Source organism: Aethalodelphis obliquidens, unplaced genomic scaffold (genome assembly GCF_003676395.1).
Source record: "Aethalodelphis obliquidens isolate GAN/ISIS:26980383/991018 unplaced genomic scaffold, ASM367639v1 scaffold6, whole genome shotgun sequence".
Lineage (NCBI taxonomy): Eukaryota > Metazoa > Chordata > Mammalia > Artiodactyla > Delphinidae > Aethalodelphis > Aethalodelphis obliquidens.
Window position 1 is genome coordinate 42407687 of NW_020837950.1, and position 20016 is coordinate 42427702.

At 34.1% G+C, this 20016-nt stretch overlaps 1 protein-coding gene across 5 annotated transcripts in view; it reads left to right on the plus strand.

The window, feature by feature from the left end:
- The window catches only part of GSTCD (glutathione S-transferase C-terminal domain containing), a 128046-nt gene that overhangs the window by 7699 nt on the left and 100331 nt on the right, over window positions 1-20016 (plus strand). For all 5 annotated transcript variants that reach the window (XM_027103428.1, XM_027103430.1, XM_027103429.1 and 2 more), the window contains exons 2-5: window positions 703-1143; window positions 1777-2244; window positions 7305-7556; window positions 11669-11762. In XM_027103428.1, coding sequence (XP_026959229.1) covers window positions 724-1143; window positions 1777-2244; window positions 7305-7556; window positions 11669-11762 — 1234 coding nt within the window. In that variant the 5' untranslated portion in view covers window positions 703-723. The remainder of the gene's footprint in view (window positions 1-702; window positions 1144-1776; window positions 2245-7304; window positions 7557-11668; window positions 11763-20016) is intronic.

Sequence of the window (20016 nt, forward strand, 5' to 3'; positions counted from 1 at the left end):
GATTGTCCAGGTTTTTGGCCTGAAGAGCTGAAGGATGGTGTTCCATTAACTGAAATGGGGAAGATTCATGAGGAACAGGTTTTGGGCGTAGGGAGAGAATAAGAAACTTGATTTTGGACACGTTAACTTTGAGATATCTCAGTTATCAACATCTAAGTTATGGAGAATTTCAAATATTTTTTTCTATTGTGATTCAGCGTACAATAGCTCATCACATATCAAAATCCACCTTGGGAGAATCCATTTCTTGTGAGAGAATGAATATTTCCCCCCCGCAATTATTATATTTTAGGAGCATAAAACAAGCAGTATTCATCAAGCTTCTCAGAGCTATTATCCCCAGACAACTCTAGGTATTCTTGGTTATTTCTTATGTCCCATTCTATTCATCTTTTGTTCTCACCTGTGGTGAGACCCCGAAGTATCAATACTTGACTGGGAGAGTTCTATTGCCAAGCACCTGAGGTATGCTCTTTTTAAAGGAGCTGGATATAAAATCACCCTTAAGACTAGTTAATTGGGCAGGGTAGGAATCTTTCTTTTGGAAGCCATTTATTCATTCCAAGAACCAATTCTTGTAGAATCATATCTATCACAAATCCCTGCTGATTTCTAGAAAATGTTTTTAAAATGTTCATCTTTTATTTTAGCTTTGCAATTCCTATATTCTAAGACCTATAACCACTTCAATTTATGCTTCAGGTAACCCAATGAAAGAAGAAAATGAAAGGCATTAAGAAAAGTCTTACAGAAGAATATCTATACTTGGACTTTTCTCACCAAAAAGAAGGGTGCATCTTTCCTCTTCATACATCTATAACTTTATTTTTGTTATCATACTGTGACTGCAAAATCTTTAAAGTTTGCTTAGTCCTCACTGGAGAAAGCACAGGCATTTCACTACTTAAAAGTGTACTGTCTGAGGATGTTGAAATACAGATTATTTCAAGGCAAGAGCTTCCACCAATAGTCCAGAGTTGCTGTTTACCTGCAGTAGTAGAAAGACCAGACGATTTCTGTAGAGCAGGACTTGCTGTTGTTCTGAGACACATAATCCAGAAATCATATGAAGCAGACCCCTCAAAGAAGGAAATTTTGGAACTTCTGGGTTTTAAGAAGACTTGCTTGAAAGCCTGTGCTGAAGTAAGTATAATGTCTCTTTTCTGTTATTTAAAGCCATAAGTGACAACACATTCACTTGAATATTTATTTGAACTTTCTGTTGGAAAATAAAATTTAATTTATTTAAAAGAAACTACAGTAACCAATGAAAGAGTTAAAATAGCCCTTCACATATACCGATATTTCAGCACAGTATTGGAAGATAAGAATTTCAAATTTAATTTATGAGGTTTAGAGACATTATTTTTAGGGAAAGATTTCTCTTTTTTTTTTTTTCTTTACCTTTTAATTACGTTGAGGATTTTTAAAGGGGATTTTACATATGAACAGGAGCTCAAAGTAGCAGTGTTTCGGAAACCTAGCTTTTTTAGGGGGAGTGTACTTTAAAGGCTTTGGGAAGTGAGGATTTATTCGGTAAGTGGACACAGGAGAATAGCAATATTCCAGATACAGGAATGCTGAACCTCCATTGTTTAATGTTATCACTTCTGAAGCACTGTAATGTCTCTTGATAGAGCGTAAAAGCCTAGCCCAGAGATGGTTTAGCTCAAGACTTAAATTCTCTAAACCAGTCTTATTTCCCAATAGAAAGTTATTTTTCTTCAAGCTATGTTGAAAGTAAAGAATCCTTTCATTTCTTGTTTTGTTTTGCAGGTTAGTCAGTGGACCAGGCTATGCGAACTTACCATCCCTTTAGCTATTGAGAATTTTCTCAAAGAATCTTCTGACCAGCCCCCAGCTATCCCTGCTGAAATACTAGAGCTTGAGAAGAAGCTTAGTGAGCCCGTTAGGGTACATAATGATGACAAACTCCGGCGGCAGAAGCTGAAGCAGCAGAAGGCTGCTGGGGTTAGGCCTTCCCTTTCTAAGGAAGAAACGAAGAGCAAGGTCCATAGACAGGAAACATCTGAAGAGGTGGACTCTTCATCAGCGAGCCTGGAACTGAGAGTGGCATTTTCAAAGCTCACAGTACATGAGGAACCAGCTCCTGCCAACAGGGAGCCTGCTCACGTCAGAAAAGCGAAAGCTTCTGACCTTCCACCTCTGGACCATGTGTTTGTAGAAGGCCTGTACTTCACTTTGGCAGATATTGTGCTCTTGCCCTGTATCCATCATTTTTTGGTAAGGTTTATCAGGAGTGGATACATTGCTGTATGTTTCAGTCTATAAACTGCCCAGGTTTGAGTCCCTATTTCATTTCTTAATACCATTATGCTTCTGGGCAAGTTATTAATATCTGTCTCCGTTTTCTTATATGTAAAATAGAGATGATAATAGTGCCTTCAATACATGTTAGTAATTATTATGACTTTTAGTTTTGAGTTGCTAAAAACATTAGCATTCTTTATGATTATTAATTTTAAAATGCTGTGGTGATCACCTTCTAATACTAGAGGTTCCAGTATTAAAATACTAAAGACTCTTGTCAGCTATATTTTATAATTATGTAGTTTCTTCAAATGCTAATTTCATTATGTTAAATATTTTTAAATCAGAAATATTTTACCCTTGTCTCTGTTATGTTACATAGCTGGCAGTACTATTCAGTGCTGTGGGAGATTATATAAGGAAAGTTTCCTTTTTCAGGTACACATATATGTATATGTCTGTGTACATATATGTGTGTGTACATATATATACATATTTATATACATACATATATAAGTGTATGTATGTATGTATTTTTTTCTGTCTGGAGGGAAAAAGGACAAGGTAAAAGTAGTATCAGAGTGAACATGGGAAGCTAGAGCTCTCTGCAGCTTTCCAGTTGGTTTTCCAGAACTGCATTTTTCTCACTTTGAAGCATTTCACCGTTTCCCTTACTAAGGAATCAGATATTAGATTTCATTTTGATTATATATCACCAACACTTCAGGCATCTCTACTGACAGATGAGAAGAGATTTCTAATGAAAATCTATATATTTGGGGACCAGGCTTCACTAATAAGTTAGGTGGCATTAATCAATTGGCATTTTCTTAAAGAACATTTTTCTTTAAAATGTACATGAAACAAGATTAGAAATCAAAATAACTTCAGAATCAAAGGATGTGAGAACAAGAGAGCTAGGAATCGTTTAGATGTTGATTAGTATTGTAAACGTCATGTGTATTCATATTGTCCATGGTGCTGGGTGGGGAGAAAAACAGATTTTTTTCTTTTTCGTAGTCAAACGATTTCTAAATTCTCTTGTCCCTGACTCCCCCCAGTCCCCCACCTCTGCTGTTATTACCGACTTCAATCATTAGAGCAGTCATTTGGTGCATATTAGGAAATACTGTTGGTATTCATAGCTTCTTGGTCTCCTTGGATAACTATTTGTTCCTAATTTCATAAAAATCGAATCAAAGCGGCACTACCATTAGTTCATTCATTTGAGAAATTTATTGAAAGCCTACTGTATATGTCATGCCCTGTTGTATGCACTAGGAATACAGTGATGAACAAGACAGAAATGGTCCCAGCCCTTATGGAGTTAATATTCTAATAGAAATAGAAGAATAGGGAAGATAGAAATGAACACGTAGACAAATAAATAATACATATTTAAATAATGGTAAGTGCTACAAAGAAAATCAAACAAGGTGATAGAGAAGACTTGATTATTTGCTTTCAAAGGCAACAAAACATAAAAATTGGATTCACCTGCATAAAGGTTATTTTTAGATCATTATCCAGACATCTATCTTCAGCTAAATTGCATTTAATTTTAGCTTAATTTAAATACTGTTTACCTGATGAGGATCAATTGAGGTGGAGGTGTTCCTAATTGAGAGGATTTTTTTCCCCCTTTAATCAGGTGGGACATCAGCCTGACCACTGCTGAGTAAATCTACCTAATATTGATACAACTAAGGAACTCTGTTTTCATCTCAGTTTAAAATAGCGGAAAACTTTGTTATTACATTTATTCTATGATTAAATTCTTCTGTTTTGACATTATGTAAACGAATTCTCTAAATATTTTCCTTTGTTTGTTTGTATTTTTCCTAGATCATCACATTTTCTTTCAGGAGTTAATCTTTCTTTGCCAAAGCTTTGATGTTATTTCTGTTGTATTTATTTTCCTCCTGTAAGTCATCTTGGGTTATGAAGCAGCCATTTTAGTTCAGACGGTGGCTATGAAGCTGAGCCTTTACACTTGTATTAACACACATTGAGGTGATGGAGTAGTGGTCCAAATGATCAGCATTAAGATCAAGTTCATGATCAGGAATGAAGTTCAAGTTACTAGGTTTGGATCAGAAACATGGAGTTGAATCTAGGGCCAAAGTATTTAGCCACAGGAATAAGATCAAGAATATGAAAGAGCAGTCAATTTTGCTAATTCAAGGTTTGGTATACCAGAGGTCAAAATTAGAAGAGTTAGGGAAAATACCCAGTTTTGCTAAACAGAATAAAGCCAAATATGCAAAACAACAGCAGGGAGAGAGGCTGAGGTGTTACATCTAAACCTCTGCACCAAGCTTCTCTTCCTCTTCATAGGATGTTAGTGTGCAAAGTTAACCGCTGATAGCCCAACACTTCTTCCTGGAAGGTGCCTGATAAAATCCTCTCCTCTGGAAAGTTTCAGGAATGGATTAAAAAAGAATAAATTAAAATGCATCTTATGATTCCCCCCTCCCGTTATTTGTTAGAACCTTCTAGTACACAGAATAGGAAGCAGATGGGAGAAATAACAATGAATAACCATACTAAGGCAAAATCTTGCTTCTTTCTGATGCCAGAACATTTTATAGTTATTTTTAAGTTACTGCTACTAAACAGATACACTTTGATAGAACTATTTAAAAGATTATTCTACTCCTGGAAGACAGAGAAGTTGACATTTTATGAAATATTTTTGTAACTTGAACATTTATGATTTAACTTAATACATTTTAACTTCTAATGCTTTGAATTTAGTTTTTTAAAAGTATGACGCATTTATTACTAAAGTAAAATCATTGTAGAAATTGATTTTTGAGCAAAAATACCTATGTTAATTACCTCTTTCACTGTTCCCATTGGCATAAAATTGAGAATAAAATGGGAATCTCACTACTGGCTGGCATATAAAAATTATGGATTCCGTAGTTAATTTATATTTTCCATCCCCTGTCCTATTCCTTAGGTCCTTAAGAATTTTCAGTTTTAACTCACCAGTTCTAGACGATAAGAAAAGACCCTGAACTAGGATTATATTTCCATTTAGACAGGTTGTTTACTATTTTTTATACTGCTTACACTGCTCACCTAAACATTTGTTGATTATGATGTGTTTTTGAAAGGGTAGACATGACTGAGGAAATGACATAAAAGAATTACAAAATATTTTATATAATAAGTGACTGGAAAGTAATGCAGAGGAGGAGATCTTTTGGATAGGTGTAATATCTTGTTTCTCTTTTTATTCATACAAGTTTTTCTGCCTCTTGCTATAATTAAATACAAAGCCACTAGGATTTCAGTTTGTGGTCTTGATAGCAATTTTTTACCAATATTTTGAGAATAAATTATTTTCTTGTCCTTAAGTAACTCTGGTATTTATAATGTTTTGATCTTATCAGCCAGGTAACATCTTTTAAAAATCGTTTCTTAGGAACAAATTTAATTTTCATTTCACACATTTAACATTAGCCTCATCGTTAAATATGTCTTCTCAGGTGTAATTAATGAATGTGGTGCCGTACCTCCTGAGCTGTCTGGGTATTAGCAGAGCAGCCTGGCATATTGATTAAATGGGATGACCTGTCATGCAGAGTAAAACTCCTCAAATTTTTTAAACATGAATTATTGTTTAATCACAACTTATTTTCAAAAGGAGGGCAAGATGTCATATGCGTCTAACAAGTAAGAATAAATCACTACCAAGGGGAGTAAAGGAAAGGTGAGGAAATGAGAAATTTCTTATTTGATTAATTTATCATGGCTTAAAGTTCAATTCCCATAGCACATAATCTGTTTCCAGGCAATTAAGTATTTTGTTGAGAATTAGAAACTTTTTGGCTCCCAGAGTACCATTTAGACAGTATTTTTCAAACTTTTTTACTTTTCACAGTAAATAATGCATTTTACAAGGTGACTGAGCATACAAATACAAATATACATCTTTATATTATATATATGAATATAGATATATAAACAGAAGATAACCCACCTTACTACATGCTATGTACTCTGATATTTTCTACTTAATTTCATTTAAAACAAAAAAAAATTTAATTTCATTTAAAACAAAAAAATTTTTTTTAAATTGATTTTTAAATCTCCTAATGGGTTGTAAGCAGCAGTTTGAAAAACACTAGGGGATTATTCTTTGAGGTCAATAAATGGTTTCTTGATCATTTGTTCATTCACTCAGTATTTTTTGCAAGGCAGTGTTTTAAGCGTAGTATACAAAGAGAATTACACATAAACCCTATTCTTATAATCAATTCTTATTTAACCTTAAAGTCCAGTTAAAATAGACTATATATATGTGTGAAATTTTTCATTAATTTTTGTCCTTTCTGGCTCCTGTTTTGGCACTGATTATTGCTAGATACATTTGTCGAGATTTTCTGTGACTTGACCTTTTCATTTTATCTGTTCATAAGTCATAATCTGTTTGTAACATTATAACTGTTTCTATGGAAACAACATTCAGTGTCTCACAAAGAAGCAAGAACATTCTAATTTTTAAAGAAATTGAAGTTTGGTGGTGGTGCTGGAGAGAAAGCATCTGACCAAGAGAAAATAAACATACTAATTTACATCGGGGTAATGGTTTCAAATGCTTCTAATTTGAATAAATAAAAGGCTTACTTTAAATGCTGCATCATAATAAACAGAAACAAACTACTGATAAATGCAACTACATGGATGAATCTCAAAATCATATTGCTAAGTGAAAAAAGACACATTTTGTGATTCCATTTAAATATATGAAATTTTAGAAAAGGCAGAGTTATACACATGAAAAGCAGATCATTGATTGCCTACAACTGACTGTGGAGCAGAGACTGATTGCAAATGGTCACAAGGGAATTTTTGGTGTGACGTTGAGCGTAACGGTACTGGATTATGGTTGTGCAACTATAAATTTACTAAAACTCATTCTTTAAATGTGTGAGTTTTATGGTATGTAAAGTTACCTCAATCAGCTCTTATAACAAACAAAAATTATATAATAATGTGTTTTGTTCTTTGTAATTGCCTAGGTAATTATCTGCAAGAAACTTTCTGAAAAGCTGGTAGAATTTCCACTGCTGGCTGCCTGGTACCAGAGAATTCAGGAAGTGCCAAGAGTAAAAACAACAGCTTCTCAGTGTGGGATCCAATTTCTCAATTTACCAGAATTACAGACCACCTCGAATGAACAGCAACCAAGCTTAGATGAGGTCCCATGTGTAGAGGAGCAAAATGATCCTTCATTTATAGGAGGACCAAGACCCACCATGACTAAGTTAATGGTAATTAAATTGTTTTTATTAAAAGTTTGTTTGAAAGATTCCATGTAATAAAGTTGCTGAGCATTTTACCCCAACTTGTATAACATTTTTGTTTTAACATTTTATAAATTTTATTTATATCTCTCTTGACCAATTAATATTTGTGCTAGTCTTTGGATTTAAGTGAAATATAGTAAATTGAAGATTTTTAATATTATGTGTCTTTGGAGCCAAACAAGTCAGAATATATATTTTTAAGAGTATTTTTCTCAGAATTTTTTGTTTTTATATTCGAGACACCAAAGTCATATCACACCTGGTCAAGTTTATTGTTTTAACCTGACGTTTTTCTGTTGCAAGGAACTGGTTTCTCAGTTTCTTAATTTTGAGGTGATGATTTGAATTAAAGAAATATGAAGATGATTATCTCAATATATTTTCCAAGGTTTTGTCTAAATTTAAGATTTTTGAATTCTTTGAATTCTGTTTTTACTTTATTCTTTGATTTTATGACTTTTTATGTAATAAGAGCACATGATTTCTTTTTCTCTCTGCAGCATAATTTGTTTCTAATAGTACTAAGTGTAAAAGTTTTCACCAATAGGCTTTCTTTTCTCTATCATTCAAAACAATCTGCGAAAATGTTTTGCTTTTAACTTAGACTGTTTGAAGATTTGTTCGAATAGAAAATTCATGAAGTAATTTAGCTAGTCATCTGAGTTGTATTGGAAAGAAAATCATTATATTTTTTAACTTGGGTTAGGAAGTATTTGAGTTCTATAGTTAACAGAAAGTTTGCTGATTTAGAAAAGCAGATTTTAGTAGTGACACCAACCCCTTATCTCTTCAGCTAAGCTTTGTTAGCCTAGTGGTGAAACAATGAAACAGATGGTACAGTTGATTATAGAAGATATCAAAGCAGGTCCAAAGTTTGATGTGTCTTGATCAGATGGTTATATTGCTCAGTGATCTCTCGTTTACCTCCTGAGTGTTTTAAAAAAAATAATTGTCAGGAGAGTACTCTTGTATTAAAATACTAATTTTAAAAATTTCAACAAACCAAAAATCTGTACTTTTATTTTAATTCATACGTATGCAGTCTTGAAAAAGAGATTGGTAATTCAAACTTTTGTACCTGTGCTTTTCCAGCAATAAAATGACATCAGGAAAGATATTTGCATTTGATACATTTTAAAATATTTATAAAAAAGAGACAGGTGACTAGAATTTAAATTCAGAAAAAAGTTAATAAACAATTGTACCGTAGAAACTAACACAACATTGTAAAACAACTATACCCCAATTTAAAAAATAAATAAAATACATATGGACAATAAAAAAATTATAAAAATAAGCGCTTTTGTAATAATATAAAAAATATAAAGGAATCCTGAATTTTTAATTTACAGGGGATGTGTTAGTTCAGGTCCTCCAGAAACAAATTCCAAGATGGGGTTAGATGGGCAAGAGGTATACTGAGGGAAACATCTGTGAGGGAAAGTGGGGAGGGAGCCAGAGGAAGCTGCGGAAGCCTTCAGAACGTGGTGCAGTTTTGATCCCTGTGCTTGAAAATGGGAAAGGAAGGAAGGTTGGGTCAGAAGAGTCAGACTTCAGTGCAGTTCTAAGAAAGTTTTGTTAAGCTAGTGGGGAATCCTTGAGCCTGAGTCATCTGTCAGAGAGTTCCATATTTCTCAAAAATGGTCTGCCACTCAGTCTCTGAGCCCGAGACTCTCAGTCATTGGCTTGGGAACAGTCCATGGGAAGGCTATACTAGAGACCAGGTGACTTGGGTTCTAGTCCCAGCTTTGTAGTCAAGCTAACATTATTACCTTCAGTAAGTCACTTAACCATAGGGTCTCAATTTCTCCTTTTATAAATTAGGAGAGTGTACTCCTCTGTACTCGTACAGAGGAGACTCTGTACGAGTCATTTCTGATTTTAAATTTTATAATTATATAAAAGTTGACTAGGACATCACATCTGCAATTTTATAAGAACGGAATGTTCAAATCTAAAATGTTATCATTTCAATTTTCATGTAATTCTAACTTGATAGTGTATATTGGATACATTTTCTTTTTTTTTTCTTTTTCACTTTTCCAACCTTATTAAAGAAGTTCACCATAGTAACATTTTCCTTTTTAATAGGGCATTGTTTTTGCTACTTACGAGTTTCTCTATTGTCACATATTTGAAAGACAATATTATATCAAATTAACATATTCTATGAATGTATTAATTTTTCTTTATACTGTAACGTTTCATTTCTGTATAGTCAGGGTTTTTTTGTTGTTTTTTTGTGTTTTTGCTTTTTTTCTTTTTCTTTTTTGCCAATTGCAATGAGGACACATGAAATTGGCCCTAAGCAGATGTGTAAAGTAGGAAAGGTTTTCTTAGGAACACTCACATCTCGCCTTTTTTTCCTTCTGTTTTCTTACGCACAATCTTGCCTCCAAAATCTCCCTTATTCTATAGAGGTTTTAAATTTATTTATCCAGTCAAAAAATGTATATGTGTCTACTAAACACCAGACATTGTTCTGAATGTTGGATGTATGAAGAACAAATTGGACTGCCTTCATGGAGCTTACGTTCTGGTGGGGGAGGTAAATAAAGAAAAAACACAAATAAATGTATAGCACATTAGGTATTGATAAATGCTATAAAAAAATAATGTGGGATGAGGGGGGGTGCAGATGATTGAGATCAGGATCAATTTTTAGATAAGGTGGTCAGGAAGGCTTATCTGACTAGGTGAAGACATTGAGCAAATGACCTGAATGAACATTTGAAGATTTGGATGAAGTGTTCTAAGAGGATCCAGCTAGTAAGAAGACCCTGAGCAAATCTACAGAGACAGAAAGTGGATTAGTAGCTGCCTAGAGCAGGGAGCTTTGGGGAGAGAATGGAGAGTGTCTGCTAATGGGTATGGGACATCTTTTTTGAGGTGATGAAAATGTTCTCAAATTAGATAGATAGTGGTGATACACAACTGTGAATATTTTAAAAACCATTGTATTGTATGCTGTAAAGGGACAGATTTTTATGGCATAGAAATTATATCTCAATATAGTTGTATTTTATGGAAGACTCTAAGTTAGGAATAAGTGTGATGAAATGAGGAATAGCAGGAAGTTCAATATGGCTAGACTAAGGGAGATAGGAGAGAGGTAGATGATGTCAGAGAGATGTGTTTATCTTTCTGGGGGAGGTAAGTACTCTAGACCTCTATACTTGTAGCTATACCTCTACCCCAACAAAAGAACTTTGTACTATTTCCTTTGGCACTGAAATTCAGCTAGTTTTCATAATGGAAAGTAATCTCACGAACTAACCGATACAAAGGGGTTAATGATAGATTCTCAGGGATTTTTCTTTTGAATAGGATATTCCTGCAGATAAAAAAAAAATCTAGAACCATGGATATCTATCCTGTAGGCTGTGGACACGGAATGTGATTGAAAAGGTTCTGGGAATCCATGTGTATGCCATGCCACTGTCTGTAGATCAAATAAATAAATGTATAACTTTTAACATGAGGAAGGAACCTGAGAATTGTTTTATATATGGAAGAGGGATGATCATTTTTTAAAATGGTGGGGAAAAAAATGTTGGGAACCATTTGGTTAAAACAAAGGGATCCTTTTCTAGAGACTTTGTAGATACTTGTAAAAGACTAGTATGGATGATATTTTGGGATGAGTGTTAAAGTAGGGACTTTTTGATTCTGTGAATATAGCTCCTAGGCTGTGGCAATTTTTGTATAATCCAAGACAGAACTTGATGGACATATGCAGAGTCAGTTTTGATTTTGTGGATTGTTTTTGACAAAACTTTTATTCTCAGGTGACTTTTCTTTTCGACACGCAATATTTATAAGTAGCTTATTACTTCTGTGTCACTTCAGGTAATAATTTAAATAGGAAATTTAATAATAATTTAATAGGAAAGTAACCATGCTGTTAAGAAACTCAACATATGTTTCTTATGTAACTAAATATTTTGAGGAATACTTGATGATTATTAAAATCTGTGTCCCTCCTTGCCAGTATAGGAAATAGAAATTTGGTCTTCTAGAACATAACAGGATTTTATTAATTTATTAATTTGGAAAGGGCCTATCTCCTTTTCTAGGAAAAAGGCATTGAAGTGATGTTTTCTCCCCACCCTTGCCCTACTTGGACCCTTGACTGGGATGCTCTTCCTGCAGCAGTGAGCCCAAAGGAAGGTAAGGTTGTTTTTTTTTAATCTTTTTTTTTTAAATAAATTTATTTATTTTATTTTTGGCTGCATTGGGTCTTTGTTGCTGTGTGCGGGCTTTCTCTAGTTGCAGTGACCAGGGGCTCCTCTTCGTTGTGATGCACAGGCTTCTCATCGTAGTGGCTTCCCTTATTGTGGAGCACGGGCTCTAGGCGCACGGGCTTCAGTAGGTGTGACTCACAGGCTCTAGAGCGCAGGCTCAGTAATTGTGGTGCACGGGCTTAGTTGTTCCACCGCATGTGGGATCTTCCCGGACCAGGGCTCGAACCCGTGTCCCCTGCATTGGCAGGTGGATTCCTAACCACTGCGCCACCCGGGAAGCCCCTTTTTTTTAATCTTTAAATATTACTCATAATCTGGATACCCTCTTCAGATCCATCTTCTAGTTCTCTAGTTCTCTCTTTGTCTATATCTAATATTCTGATCATACTATCCACTGAGTTTTCATTTTATTTTTATTACAAAATTTTACAGATACACATTGCTCTGATTTAATATTTCTCATATTTTCCTACACTGCTTCATCTGTTCCTTTTTTTGTCTTTGCTGAAGTATTTTGAAGCCTATCCCAGATAACACATCATACTATAGTACACACATCTAAAAAATATTGACATCTTAAATAATCACGTCATTATCACGCTTTATAAGAATCAGCAAAAATTCCTTCATCATCTGATAACCAGTTCATAATCATTTCCAATTGTTTAAAATATTGTTTGAAAAAATATTTTGATAGTTAGATTTTTAGTTAAATAATATTTTTATTGCTAAAAACTATATTTGGTTTGTTTTGATAGTAAACTTTTCCTTGTTCATGTTTCAGTTTCCTCTTTTTATAATTGTTTAACCATAGTGATTTTATATTGTGTATTTTAACATAGTGATTTTATATTCTGTATTTATTATTTCTAATAGCTGATGTTCATAGAGGTCTAATTCTGCTGTTTGTTGTTTCTGTTGACTTCACTGCCAGTGTCTCATATCCCTATTAGTTCTGTAATTTTAGATTATAAATTGATTTTTTTGGTTATTTAAATCTTGGAATCTTGTGGGGCCTGGGATAGGAATGAATTCCCATGGAAAGGATTTATATTTGTTTATGCCAGACATCTTAAAGTATTTAACTTAAGGCACTAGATCTTAACATATTATTTTTTCACGTTGAGATTCCTTCAGCCTTTTCTGGCTGGGACTGAGGTTTAAACAGAAAAGTTAACTTTTTTCACCTTCCTTTGCTGTTGGGTAGAACTCTTTGTTTTTCAATGCATTTTTTCATAATGAATATAGCTTTTCAAGGTTTCTGCTTTCATGTAGTGATATTAGTTTCAACTCTCCATCATGCTAGGGATCAAGGACTAGCCTATCTTCTTTGTCTTGCTGTTAAAGCCTAGATCTCTGTTGTCAGCAAATACCCTCCAGGGAGCTATAGTGTCAGTTCAAGTTTATTACACTACTTTTTAGTTCCTATCCCCCTTTTTAAGGCCCTATGGATTTTCCTTACTCTCAGAAGTCCAGTTAGACATGTAAAGGATGATTGTTGAATTTTAAATGCCATTTTAGGTATTTTTAGGTGAAGAATTTTTTTTAGCTCAATGTTCTATTTCTTTAACTGTTCATGTATTCTTTAGTTTTATACTAATCCAAATATGTTTTGATTTTTCAAATGCTCTTTGAAATCATTTGTCTTCCTTTTTCATATTCTTCTCTTCTATGATGCTTCCTGATATTGCCTGTATCTTACTAATCAATTCTGTTCTGTCAATCGAGGAAATACTTTAGTATTGTTCCAAAATGGAAAAAGATTATGTTGGATAGTTAAGAACTCTGTTGCAAAGATATTTGTATAAAAATGAAATCTATTTTTTGTCTTTTATTAAATATATGAAAAATAGTCACTAATGAATTTGTTAATGTTTTACTTTAAAATATTTTGACATTTTACAAAGCTTAAATGTTTGTTTTTATGTGCAATTAAATTTTCTATACTCTTCAGTTATAGTATAGATTCCGAACGGGTTAAACCTATAATTTACTAAATAAAAGTCATATTTTTATTAATATTTATATTAAAAATTAAAACAGCTTTTAAGTGCCACATGCTTTGCTTTGTCTATAATGTCTGCTATGAAGGCAAAATAATATTTTCACTTATTAATATGAGGACTCAATTACATCTGCTAACAACTCAAAGTTGACATTAAGCATTCATGTCTAGTCATTTTACTGGTTAGAAGTGCATATCTAATGGAGCTCATGGAATATATTACTCATTATATCCCTTTAATTGGATCACCTTGTTTTCATAAATATTATGACAAAGATGGAGCTATAACAGCAAAGCTACATGGTGTACTCACATTTCATTTACTGTTTCCTAAACGTTTATAGTCTTGTTAAACTAAGGTAGAATTGTGGCATTTTAGATGTTCTGTTTTCAGTTCTGGCAGTTTCAGTATTGCATAGTCATAGGATCTTTGTGAAATGAAATTATTCACATAGAGGTGCAGAGGTCACTATGAATGTGTTCTCATGATTTGTGCTCTGGTACCGTCTTTTAGGAGAAATTGAATTGTAATAAGGTATTATTGGTACTTGGTTCATTTAGATGTTTCACAGACTGCGTATACTGACTGTATTGAGTTACATCAAGATTGTGGTGCATATTATAAGAATCAGCTTCTTTACCATCAAAGACTATATTATATTAATTCTCATGATGGAGTCTAATATATTTCATAAGCCTGTCTAGTCTCTTATCCTCTGCTCTCACCCATTTCTCTCCCTACATCTTACATAACATTCCCTGAACTTTTTGCTATTCCTTATACAATCTATATTTACTGTCTCCCTGCCTTCACCATTATTTTTCCTCCAGCCTTATATATTCTTCTTTCTTCTTCCCATTCCACTGAAATTATTATCATCTTTTAAGGATTAACTCAAATGCTGCTTCCTTCATTAAGCCTTCTTCATGGATTATGGAGTCAGCCTGCCTGAGTTTGAAACTTGGGCTACTAGCTAGCTAGGTAACCTATGGCCAGATTCTCTACTGAGAATGTCTGAATTCTCTGTTTTCTCAACTGACAATTCTCTGTACCTCAATGGCCTCATCTGTAGAATGGGGATAATAATACTACCTACCTCATGAGATTGTTAGTACATTCAATGAATTAATATATAAAACAGTACAGTGCCTAACTATAAATAGTAAATGTTAAATAATACTAATATAGTAGTCAGAGTAGTCAGTAGTAGTCAGTAGTCAATCATTTTCTCTCAACATTCCTTTAGTACTTTCTTATACTTCATTTTGATACTTATAGAATACTTCTGTTATACTAGTTTACATGCATGTTTTCCTTCTCCAATAAACTGTGAGCTCTTTAAATATAGGACTCCTGTGGATAGGTCCTCAATAATTTTTTATTAAATTGAATTGGATTGAGACTATAGATCCTTTTTTTAACTTCCCAAGTTTCTAATTAAACCATGCAACGTTTTTGTCTCATATAGATTTAAAAGGCTAAAATAATTGGGATTATTTAGTTTTAAGAAAACAGAACTGAATATTTAATTTACATTATCATTCTTATAGTTGTCATTGTTAATATTATTATTATTACATATCTTTAAATGGACTTTTTAGGAGTAAGTTGCAGACATCATGACTCTTCACTTCTAAATACTTAACTGTCTCCTTTAAGAACAAGAACATTTTCTTATATAGCCATAGTACAATGATCAAAATAGGATATTTAATTCAGTACATACTATTGTCTACTATTCAGTTCAGTAGATTGTAGTACATTTAGTTGTCATGTCTCTTTAATTTCCTTTAATGTGAAACAGTTTCTCAGCCTTTCTTTGTCTTTCATACCATGGACTTTTTTGAAGAGTTCAGGCCAGTTTTTTGTAGAATATTTCTCCATATGGATTTGTCTGATGTTTTCCTCATGATTAGATTAAAGTTACACATTTTGGGCAGGAACAACACAGAAATGATGTTGTGTCCTTCTCAGTGCCTCATTATCAGGAGGCATATTATGTCTGTTTGGGCCCAGTGATGTTAACTTTAATCATTTGTTTAAGGTGGGGTCTGCCAGGTGTCTCTACTCTAATGTTACTATTTTGCTCTACTGAATTAATAAGTAGTTCATGGGGAGATATTCCAGACTACATAATAACTTGTTTCTTTTCAAACTTTCACTCACCGATTTATATTCGTTTGATGCTTTCTTGCCTGTGATAGTTGCAAAATAGTGATTTTTCAACTCCACCATATTCTATATTTATTAGTTGCCACTCTACTGTAAGAAAGTCTTCTTTCTCTCTTTTTTGTCTTTCTTCCCTTTCTTTCTCTCTTTCTTTCTCTCTTTCTTTCTTTCTTTCTTTCTTTTCTTTCCTTCTTTTGACTCATGAATTTTTGCTTTTATTAAATAAGTTATAATATATCACTGTCATTATTAATTTCAGTGCTCAAGTTGTCCCAGGTTGTAGGTGCCTTCAAGCTGGCTCCTGATCCTTTGGAAATGCCCCAATCATTCTATGATCATGTCCTTAATTTCTGGCATAACAAAATAATTACAGGCTCATTTTGTCATTTCCCTGCCCCAGCCATAGAATCAACTGTTTCTCCAAGGAGCCCTTGTTTCTTTTAGTAGAGAATAGTATTTAGAAACTACGATTTGGGCACTAGGTATGCTCGTTGCCAACAGTATTGCTTCTAGGTTCTTTCGGTAGAGAGATGTATATATAGACAGATTCATTAGGAAATAGCTGTATGTATACATACATCTACATACACACACATACATAATCATACACATCAATACCTACTATATCTATATATCTATGTCTATTATCTACATATATTGAAAATCATGAGTTTATGCAGATACCTCTAATTCCAATCCGATACCACAAGATTCTTCCTAGTTTTTCTGAATTCAGTATCTGTATCTACATTTTCCAACAGTAAAAATTAAAGCACCAAACATCACCTATGTATTTGCTCATTTGTTCAGTCCTAGAATATATGGACAGTAATTTGAGTTGCTTTACCCATATCTCTGTGAAAAATATACCTACTAAGTTGAGTTCCAATTTGTTTGCAGTTATTTTCATCTTTGAATTGAGGGTATATGGTCACAGTTCTCATGCAGGTAACTGTGATCAGATGGTTCTATGGAAGATGAACTATGAAAAGTGAAAAATGAAATGTTTAAGTTAGTATTAGTCATGTCCCCTGATAGAAAATCTTCAACCAACATTTCCCTGCACTGAGAAGATCCAGGCAATTGCATGTTCTCTACTACCTGTTGTCCTCACATACCTGTGATTTCTTACTCTAATGAACTAGGATAAATACTGTGAACCTGAAGACTCATTTTGTTAAGTCCAGAGACACCTTTTGTTCTTGACCTTTGAATTTTTGCCCTCTGAGTATGAAAGAAAGAATGGATATAGTCTTTTGCCTTAAGACCTAGAATAGAGCTGCTCTAAGTCACACTCCATCGATATTTCCCTACGGCCTTTCTGTTCTCCAGTAGTTTTTACATGGCTGGTTCCTGTATTAGGAGTGGCTCCTAGTCCCTAATAACCACATCAATCACGTAGAAGGGAGGAGAGTCAGAAGCATAACCTTATAGAAGAGAAAGGCAATAAAAAGATAGTTGCTTAGGTGTTGTTCCAGTTATAATCTCTTCTTTTTTGTTTTTTAACATCTTTATTGGAGTTTGCCTTACAATGTGTTAGTTTCTGCTGTATCACAAAATGAATCAGTTATACATATACGTATGTCCCCATATCCCTTACCTCTTGCGTCTCCCTCCCACCCTCCCTATCCCACCCCTTCTAGGTGGTCACAAAGCACCGAGCTGAACCCCTGTGCTATGCAGCTGCTTCTCACTACCTATCTGTTTTACATTTGGTAGTGTATATATGTCCATGTAACTCTCTCACTTCGTCCCAGGTTACCCTTCCCCCTCCCCACGTCCTCAAGTCCATTCTCTACATCTGCGTCTTTATTCCTGTCCTGACCCTAGGTTCATCAGAACCACTTTTTTTTTTTTTTTTTTAGATTCCATATATGTGTTAGCATACGGTATTTGTTTTTCTCTTTCTGACTTCACTCTCTATGACAGACTCTAGGTCCATCCACCTCACTACAAATAACTCAATTTCGTTTCTTTTTATGGCTGAGTAATATTCCATTGTATATATGTGCCACATCTTCTTTATCCATTCATCTCTCGATGGACACTTAGGTTGCTTCCATGTCCTGGCTATTGTAAATAGTGCTGCAATCAACATTGTGGTGCATGACTCTTTTTGAATTATGGTTTTCTCAGGGTGTATGCCCAGCAGTGGGATTGCTGGGTTATATGGTAGTTCTATTTTTAGTTTTTTAAGGAACCTCCATACTGTTCTCTATAGTGGCTGTATCAATTTACATTCCCACCAACAGTGCAGGAGGGTTCCCTTTTCTTCACACCCTCTCCAGCATTTATTGTTTGTAGATTTTTTGATGATGGCCATTCTTACCGGTGTGAGGTGATACCTCACTGTAGTTTTGGTTTGCATTTCTCTCATGATTAGTGATGTTGAGCATCCTTTCATGTGTTTGTTGGCAATCTGTATATCTTCTTTGGAGAAATGTCTATTTAGGTCTTCTGCCCATTTTTGGATTGGGTTGTTTGTTTTTTTCATATTGAGCTGCATGAGCTGCTTGTAAATTTTGGAGATTAATCCTTTGTCAGTTCCTTTATTTGCAAATATTTTCTCGCATTCTGAGTTGTTGTCCTTTCATCTTGTTAATGGTTTCCTTTGCTGTGCAAAAGCTTTTAAGTTTCATTAGGTCCCATTTGTTTATTTTTGTTTTTATTTCCATTTCCCTAGGAGGTGGGTCAAAAAAGATCTTGCTGTGATTTATGTCATAGAGTGTTCTGCCTATGTTTTCCTCTAAGAGTTTGATGGTGTCTGGCCTTACATTTAGGTCTTTAATCCATTTTGAGTTTATTTTTGTGTATGGTGTTAGGAAGTGTTCTAATTTCATTCTTTTACATGTAGCTGTCCAGTTTTCCCAGCACCACTTATTGAAGAGGCTGTCTTTTCTACAATATATATTCTTGCCTCCTTTATCACAGATAAGGTGACCATATGTGTATGGGTTTATCTCTGGGCTTTCTATTCTGTTCCATTGATCTATATTTCTGTTTTTGTTCCAGTACCGTACTGTCTTGATTACTGTAGCTTTGTAGTATAGTCTGAGGTCAAGGAACCTGATTCCTCCACCTCCATTTTTCTTTCTCAGGATTGTTTTACCTTTAGCATTTGTTGTAAAGCTGGTTTGGTGGTGCTGAATTCTCTTAACTTTTGCTTGTCTGTAAAGGTTTTAATTTCTTTGTTAAATCTGAATGAGATCCTTGCTGGGTAGAGTAATCTTGGTTGTAGGTTTTTCCCTTTCATCATTTTAAATATGTCTTGCCACTTCCTTCTGGCTTGCAGAGTTTCTGCTGAAAGATCAGCTGCTAACCTTATGGGGATTCCCTTGTATCTTATTTGTTGCTTTTCCCTTGCTTCTTTTAATAGTTTTTCTTTGTATTTAATTTTTGAAAGTTTGATTAATATGTGTCTTGGCGTGTTTCTCTTTGGATTTATCCTGTATGGGACTCTCTGTGCTTCCTGGACTTGATTGACTATTTCATTTCCCATGTTAGGGAAGTTTTCAACTATAATCTCTTCAAATATTTTCTCAGTCCCTTTCTTTTTCTCTTCTTCTTCTGGGACCCCTATAATTCGATTGTTTGTGTGTTTAATGTTGTCCCAGAGGTCTCTGAGATTGTCCTCAGTTCTTTTCCTTCTTTTTTCTGTATTCTGCTCTGCGGTAGTTATTTCCACTGTTTTATCTTCCAGGTCACTTATCTGTGCTTCTGCCTCAGTTATTCTGCTATTGATCCCATCTAGAGTACTTTTAATTTCATTTATTGTGTTGTTCGTCGTTGCTTGTTTCATCTTTTTTTCTTCTAGGTCCTTGTTAAATGTTTCTTGCATTTTGTCCATTCTATTTCCAAGATTTTGGATCATCTTTACTATCATTATTCTGAATTCTTTTTCAGGTAGACTGCCTATTTCCTCTTCGTTTGTTTGGTCTGGTGGGTTTTTACCTTGCTCCTTCATCAGCTGCGTATTTCTCTGTCTTCTCATTTTGTTTAACTTAC